Source organism: Sciurus carolinensis, chromosome X (assembly GCF_902686445.1).
Source record: "Sciurus carolinensis chromosome X, mSciCar1.2, whole genome shotgun sequence".
Lineage (NCBI taxonomy): Eukaryota > Metazoa > Chordata > Mammalia > Rodentia > Sciuridae > Sciurus > Sciurus carolinensis.
The window spans coordinates 84,727,727-84,736,418 of NC_062232.1; the positions used below are offsets into that span (position 1 = coordinate 84,727,727).

Below are 8,692 nucleotides of genomic sequence, written 5' to 3' on the forward strand. Positions count from 1 at the left end.
TATTATTTTCCCTGGAACATATTTCACCACAGACATATAGTAAAGCAAAGGTGACAATGTTTATTAAGAAATTCTTTAAGAATGGGGGGGCACCCCCTCGCCCACCCCCAGACCTGAGCTGTGCAGGCTAGCAGCACTAAGGGTCCTTTGGGCCCAGTGGTGGCTCTGAAAATAGCCTTTGGGGTTGGCTGCTTATGGTGTCCAAAGGAGGTTCACTTTCGGTGATGTGACTTTCTGACGGCCCTGGTGGCCTCGGACACAGCATGCTTGCCGATCTCCCCGGGCAGCAGGAGGCGCACGGCCGTCTGGATCTCTCTGGAGGTGATGGTCACACGATTGTTCTGGCGGGCCAGGCGCCTGGCCTCGCTGGCGATGCGGTCCAACATGTCCTTGACGAAGGAGTCCAGGATGCTCACGGTCGCCTGAGAGAGGCTGAGGCCCGAATGGACCTGATTTAGCATCTTGGGGAAATAGGTGGCAAAACTGTCCTGGTACCTGCAGTGGCCACGGCGCCTCACGCACCTGGAATGGCTGGAGCACCTGGGCTTCTTCTCCTTTGGCGGGGCAGATGGGCCAGCCTTCTGAGACTCTTGGGGATTGAGGGACTCCTCAGAAGACGTGTCACAGGCTAGTTCAGCCATTACCTGGGCACCTTCCAGCAGTTCAGGAGAACAAACTATGAGAGTTGCTAGGCACCAGCGGACCTTTATATATGCCACATTGTGTCACGTCATGGAACAACTCGACGTCTCATTGGATGATCGGCCCAGCAGGGACCTTGTCAGTATGCCTCATAGCACAATGTGATTGGACAGTCCTCTTGCTTGGCATCCTGTCCCCCCAACCAGAATGGGTTCTCAGTGTGATGGGATTGTCCTCCTACTTGACCAATCACAGAGAATGCCTGTCATTCTAGAATCTTCCTGTTGCCTCTACCAAAGGGTTAGGAAGATGCCACAGAGGGCAAATAGTCATTGGATCACACTGGGTGACTCATGGCACACAATGAGGATTTGGAAAAGACATTACAGAAATTGCCTAAAGAATAGGAATTATAGCTCTGACTCCTTGAGAGAGTCTATCATTAGCATCCCTAGTCCATTTTCGCAGTGAAGTGACGTTAGCTCAGTTTGGTCCATTATTACATCAAATCAGAATTTTTTGCTTTCCTAGAATCACCCACCCTGCTTTGAGCAGGAATTCCCTGAAACAGACAGCACAGGGCTCCTGGAAGTGGAATCTTGGCTGCATACCCTCTGTCTTCAGATTTGACCAAACCCCTCAGAGAATCAGAAAAAGAGAACTAGCAAACTAGTCACCAAAGGCAGAAACAAAGCGAAATAAGTACACATATATAAATGTTAATTTTTTCTTAAATATCTATCAAGTGTAAAATTGTTTTCTTAACAATATTTGCATTCTAAAAATATTCTAAATGCTAGTATGGAAGAATAAGTGCTGTTCCAGGCAACTACTGTTAACCTAATTTCTCTAAGAAACCTCCTTAGAGAGACAAAGGGAATAAAGCGAATGGAAAATGGTTTTAAATTGAAGGATATCCTTCAAGAATCTATAATACATTCAAAAACATTTCTTAGATATAAGGAAGTAAAACAAATTACAGAAATTGAACCAAAGAAAGAGTTAAGGATTGAAAAGACTTTAAAATAGAGATCAGTCATGAAATGTCACACCAAATGGCCAGGATTCCAATAGTGTTTCCTGGAAGACCTGTAAGAATCAAGAAATAATTTTAGAATATGAAGGGATAAAAATATTTTTCCTCAAGAAATACAATGTAATGAGAAAATCTGTTGAAAGAAGCATGAAAAGAAAATCTGAGGAGTTCATTTTTAAACAAGGATACAGAAACTTTTCTTGAAATATTAGCAAGCAAATATGATACCATGTAACATTAAACAAAACAAATTAAGGAAATAGTTCACTGCTATACATAACAATCAGAATTATCAAACCAGGGAAATAAAACATTATTAATGGAACCAACATACCTCATTTCACCTTTTTTTAAACATGACTTCTATTATGAAATTCATTTGAATATATAACCAAAGAACCAAACACAGTGGAGAAAGATCTACCTGAAAAAAATAAAGGAACTGAGAATGTAGCTCAGTGGTAGAGCACTGGCCTAGCCTGCATTAGGCTCTGGGTGAGAGAGAGAGAGAGAGAGAGAGAGAGAGAGAGAGAGAGAAAAGTAAAAAAAGGAAAAGGAAAGAGAAAACAAATGTCAAAAAAGAAAAAAAAAAGAGTAAGTACACTGTTCCTGGCTGTCCCTCTCATGCCTCTAGGTCCCATCAAACCATCAGTGAACTGGGAAAAGGAGGAATTACAAAACCCCAGTTTCCAAATGGTGAACACAACGAGATGGCTATTTTTACATATGTACAAGTTCCTTCAGCATTTTCCAAATTCAAATTGCATTATTTTTTAAACATTTTTAGTTGTCAAAGGACCTTTATTTTATTTATTTATTTTTATTTTTATGTGGTGCTGAGGATTGAACCCGGTGCCTCACACATGCTGGGCAAGCGCTCTACCACTGAGTTACAACCCCAGCCCCCAAATTATATTCTTAACTACACTTAATCCTTAAAAAAATACCCCCACGTACTAGCTTTGGTGAATACCTATAAGGGGTTCAGACTGAAATTAAATATGACGCTGATTCTGTAATAAACCACCAGAGGGAGAGAAAGCTAGTCTAATCTCAGTAACTTGAGTCTATTATTCACAGGTACAGTTTCACTACCAATTTCCTCCAGAGCTAAAGCACATCCACATAAGCCTCATCATTGCCTAGATAATTGTGAGCATCTGGATTTGTTCCAACCACCTAGGCCACAAGAACAAGCACTTGACCATCACCTACAGAGAAAACAGACAGCAGTGTAACTCCTGCTGCCTGGGCAGATGACCAGCAAGCATACCATGACCAAGGGCACTAGGGCCATCCTCAGGTTGTCATCCATCTCACCCACCAGCAGTGAACTGTGTCTGGATGCTATGAGCAGACCTCCAAAGGATATTTTCAGAGCCATCACTTGGCCTAAACATCTGTAGCACTGCCCACACTGGACTGCTCCAGTCTGTGGGCAGAGGACATCTTGCTGATTCTTTAGCAGTACTAGTAGTAGTAGTAGTTGCAGTAATAGTAACATGTTAATGTACAAATTAATAGGATTTGCTGTGATATTTCCATACATAAAGCTATCATTTGTTGATCCTAGCTATCCTTCCTTCTTCTAACCTCTCTACTATCTGCCTTTTTGCCCCCTCCCCCAAAGCCCTTTCTAGTCCTTTCCCTCTTCCTCTTCTACATTCAGGTCTTATTTTCTATTTCCAGTTTCCACAAATGAGAGGAAATATGGAATACTTGTCAGACTGTGTCTGGTTAATTTCACTTCACATGATATCTTCCAGTTCCATCCATTTTCCCACAAAAGACATCGTTACATTTTTTATGGCTGAATAATACTCCATAGTGTATATATACCACATTTCTTTATCCATTCGTCTGTTGATGAGCATGTAGACTAATTATATATCTTGAATACTGTGAATAGTGCTGTATAAACATGGATATGAAGGCATTGTCACCAGTAAGGGGGTTGAGGAGGTCTCCAGAGTTGGACAAGACTGCTACTCATACCTTTACAGGTTCTTGAGCACATAGCAGAAAAGAATTTAGGACATCTCATGTTATAGCAGAAGTGAAGTGCTTTATTTTCAAACCAAATTAAACACTAAAGGGCTAAAATATTCAAAGCCTGAGTGGCCTTATAGATGGGTTGTGCTTTATATTGGTTAGAAGAATTCGTATTCTTAAGCAGGAATTGACTATTGTATGAGGGTCCCTGGAGTTGGGAGGTTCCTTCATGGAATCCCACTCAGCATAATTAGCATCTAAATTTTTGGCTAAGGAGTGTGTGAGTACCTATAGTAATCGTCCTTAATATGCAAGGATGTAAAGTAGAGGTCAGGTCGCTTCTTGATATGCCTGCACAAGAAACCACTCAGAGCTGGCTCAAAGATGTGGGCGCTCAGTGGTTAGAGAGAATATTTCTTGTCTAGTCAATGCCAGCAAGATATCTGTGGGTGAACAGGAGGTCTGGTGCCGCTGGGCTCCATGCCTGATGCTAGCATAATACACACATAGTCCCATATATCTTTAGTTGAGCAGGAGGCCTGATACCAGCAAGATCCCTGCAGTTAAGCAGTTTCCTTTTAAGACCAGCTCATGCTATAAAGCAAGACTGTCTGCACCTACATCTTCTGTTCCCTGCCTCAGTATCCATTTTGTATGCTGACTTCGTTTTTTCAGAATATATATGTAGGAGTGGGACAGCTGGAACATATGGTAGTTCTGTTTAGTTTTTTGAAGAACTTCCATATTGTTTTGATTTTGTCAGTATCTTTATTTTCCAATTTATTGAAATATAAAATTTCAAAATAGTTCCTAATGATTTCTGCAATGTCTGTGCTGACATCTCCTTTTTCATCTCTGGTATTGTTGATTGGGGGTTTCTCATTTTTTTGGTTAGTTTCCCTAATTGTTTATCAATCTTGGTGATCTTTTCAAAGAATCAACTTGTTTTTCAAATAGACCTCATGTTTTATGATGCTTGTAATATACTGTTGAATTCAGTTTTCTAGTATTTTGTTGAGCATTTTTGCATCAGGATGTTATTCTATTATTTTCTTTTCCTTATTTCTTTCTCTTTTTTTTTTGGTATTGTCTCATAATCAGGTTTTGATAGCAAGGTGATGCTGGTTTCATAGAATAAGTTTGGGAGGGTTCCTTCTCTTCTATTTTATGAAATAGTTTGAGGAACATTGGTGATAGTTTTTTAAAGATTGGTAAAATTCAACAGTGAAGCCATCTAATCCTGGACTTTTCTTTGTGGAGACTTTTATTAATAATTTAATCTCATTACTTGTTATTGATCTGTTTAAATTATTCATTATGAAGAACAAAACTTCATCACCTCTAATGCATTTTAGTGCAATTTACTCCAAGGTAAATATAAATAATGGCTTTGTCTGTATTTATATACTTGATTAAATGTTAATTTCTGACAGATATACTTCTAATTTCTAAATCATGCTTTATAAGATGACAATTATTTTTTGTAACAATATCATTTACTTTTTTCACTCTGATTCTCCCAGGAATTTGGGGCGGAATGTTCTAGAGGTACAGTTTGTGTGATATTTCAGCCGATAAAGCATAGAAGCAGATATAGCAAACATACCCCAACCAAACTTTTTAGTAAATACATCCCATATTCATAACTTTTTTTTTTTTTTTTTTTGCGGTGCTGAGGATTGAACCCGGGGCCTTGTGCTTGCAAGGCAAGCACTTTACCAACTGAGCTATATCCCCTGCCCCCATATTCATAACTTTTTAAGTGTAGAAAAGAAGACACACACCACAGAAAAAAGCAAAGTCAAATTTTCAGGCAAAATAGTCTTTAACTTACAAATTGTTACAAGAGCTGAAGACTGTCATTATTTATTTATAAAAGGGGCAAAACATCAAGAATATGTAACAATCAGGGACGTAATGCTCCTAACAACAAATTTCAACAATAAGTGAAACAAAGTTTAACAGAACTGAAAGGAGAAATACAGTCATAATCTTCATAATAGTTGGAGAGGCAATTCCCCATGAACAGTAATGAATAGATCAACTAGACAGAATTTCCATAAGAAAATACAGGATGTGAACATTATAAATCTAGCAGACAGCTATAGAACACTCCACCAAACAGCAAATTATACATTCTTCTCAAGTTCACATGGACTGTTATCCAAGATATACCATTTGTAAGGTCAAAAAACAAGTCAGAAATTCTTTTAAAAATTTAAAAGACTGAAATCATACATAATATATCCTCCAACCTGTAGAGTGAAAATAAAATGAAATAACAGAAAAAAAGTGAAAGTTTCACAAATACATAGAATCAGGCAACATATTCTCAAGCAATGGTCAAAGAAGAAATTGCAAGTGAAATTTGATCCTATGTTGAGATGAGTGAGAACAATAATACAACATACCAAAACATATAGGATGCAGCAAAGAAAAAAAAATAGTTCTCAGTAGTAAATTTAAAGGTACAAATGCCTATATCGTGCCAGGGACCAAGAAGAAGTTCTCATTCTGAGGACGTTCTGACCTTTATGATAAGCAGCAGCCCAGGGAGCATTTTGCGGTTGCCTCCCCTGCACAAACACCCTGCAGCTGACTCAGGCACCCTGCAGCTGACCTCCCCACTCCCGGCTGATAGTTCTGCCTATGGCCCGCTGGCGTGAACTTGCACCTTATCAGGAGCCCAAAAGAAAAACACAGCCAACCAGCCTGTGTCTCATCATACCCCTCATTCCCTCAGCATAAATACCCTTGAGAACAATAAAAATTTGCAGCTTGATCAGAATTCCTGTCTTGCTGTCACTCCCTGTGTCTCTTGTCCCTTCATTCCCTCTCTCTTAGATTTGCCGTCCTGCATTGATGTCCCGCGGGTCGGGACAATATTGAAAAAGAAGTATCCAAAATCAGGAACCTAACTTTACACCCTGTGTAACTAGAAGGAAAAGAAAAGCAAATTAATTGCAATGACAGCCTAAGAAAGAAAGAATAAAGATTAGAACCAAGAAAAATAGTGAGCAGAAAAGGAATAAAATCAATTAAATCAAAAGTAGATTTTATGAAAGATCAATAAAATTGGCAAAATTTCAGCTGGATGGACCAAGAAATAGAGACTTGATTTAGTAAAATTAGAAAGGAAAGTTGAAGTATTACTATGCCCTTACAGAACAAAATGAATTGTAAGAGAATGGTATGTAATATTTGTAAACCAATGAATTAGATTAGTCGAATTATTAGAAAAACAAAAATTACCAAAACATATTCAATATTAAGTGAGAGATATGAGCAGGTTTATAATAATAAGGAGATTGAATCTATAATCAACAAACTCCCATGAAAGAAAAGTCCTGAACCAGATGTCCTCATTGAAGAATTCTAGTAAACATTTAAAGAAGAACTACTACAAATTGAAGAGAAAGAAACAATTCTTAACATATTCTGTGAAGCCAGCATTACCATGATAACAAAGACAAAGATATCACAAGAAAAACAAACTATGGAGCAATATCCCTTATAAATGTTGATGAAGAAATCTTGAACAAAATACTAGCAAACCAAATCTAGTATGTTTTTGTATATTGTATTTTGTTTTCACTCATCTCAATTCTCATATTAAGAGGCTTATACATCATGACTAAGTGTCATTTACTAAAGTATCAAAGAAAGGGTAGTTAAATATATAAAATCAACCAATGCAATGTACCACATTAATAGAAATGAAAGAAAAAAGATGCTGGGTCATCATAATTGAGGCAGTAAAGGCATGTGAAAAATATCAACATTTTCTCATGATTAAAACACTAAAAAGATTAGAAATGGAAGGGAACCTCCTAAATATGATTACAACATTTTTAAAAGCACAGCTAACTTGGAATGGAACCTCCATTTGACCCAGCTATCCCATTCCTCAGTTTATACCCAAAGGACTTAAAATCAGCAGACTACAGTGATGCAGCCACATCAATGTTTATAGCAACTCAACTCACAATAGCTAAACTACGGAACCAACCTCAGTGCCCTTCAACAGATGAATGGCTAAAGAAACTGTGATATATATACACAATGGAATATTACTCAGTTTCAAAGAAGAATGAGATTATGGAATTTGCTGATAAATGAATGGAGCTAGAGAATATCAGGCTAAGTGAAATAAGCCAATCCCAAGAACCAAAAGCCAAATGTTTTCTCTGATATGTAGATGCTAATTCATAATAAGGCTGGGCCTAGGGAAGAATAGAGTTACTTTGGATTACGTAGAGGAGCGTGGAGGGAGGGGAGGAGTAGGAGAGTAGGACGGATAGTAAAATGAATCTGACATTATTACCCTACATGCATATATGACTACATTCTATATCATGTACAACCACAAGAATTAGAAATTATATTCCATTTATGTATGATGTGTCAAAATGCATTCTACTGACATGTATAACTAATTAGAACTAAAAAATGCCTCCTCAAAAAAAAAAGTAATGCTTGGTCAGGAACAAAGAATTTCTGAGGAAAAAAAAATTTGTGTGGGGTACCCAGCAAGTCTGTGTGTGACAATACAGAAAATTGTATTGCTCTCGATTTAACCAGTAATGATAGGGCAGATTTGTGATTCCTGTAAAGTTTTCATTTATTTTCAGGACATTTCTGAATGGAAATGTCACATAGAAACACAACTGAGAGACACTCATAATGATGTAAGACTTTTATTTTTCTGGAAAAAAGTTATAGTACATTAAGTTCACATTTTCACCCAATATATAGTTTTAGAAAACCATGCTTGAAACAAGGTGATATTGAGTTGAAATATGATAGAATGCAAGATGCCAAAATCATAAAACCTGTAAGTAGAGGAAATAAAGCTTTCTTCAACCTCTAGTTTTTTCACTTATATCCACTCTAGAAGGCAGCACACGGTGTCAATCCACTTTTTAATCCTCACACAGGTTTCATCTTTATCTCGAAAATCAGTTCTAAAGCCTTCAACAGGCTAATTCATGTCTAGGTTTTATTCAGATCAAGTTATGGTGC

The 8,692-nt window shown here is 37.8% G+C and overlaps 1 protein-coding gene across 1 annotated transcript; it reads right to left on the reverse strand.

Moving 5' to 3' along the window:
- Positions 1-212: 212 nt before the first annotated feature.
- Positions 213-641, reverse strand: LOC124971584 (late histone H2B.L4-like). Its single transcript, XM_047535282.1, has one exon. The coding sequence runs from the start codon at positions 639-641 to the stop codon at positions 213-215; it is 429 nt and encodes a 142-aa protein (XP_047391238.1).
- Between the last annotated feature and the right edge of the window lie 8,051 nt (positions 642-8,692).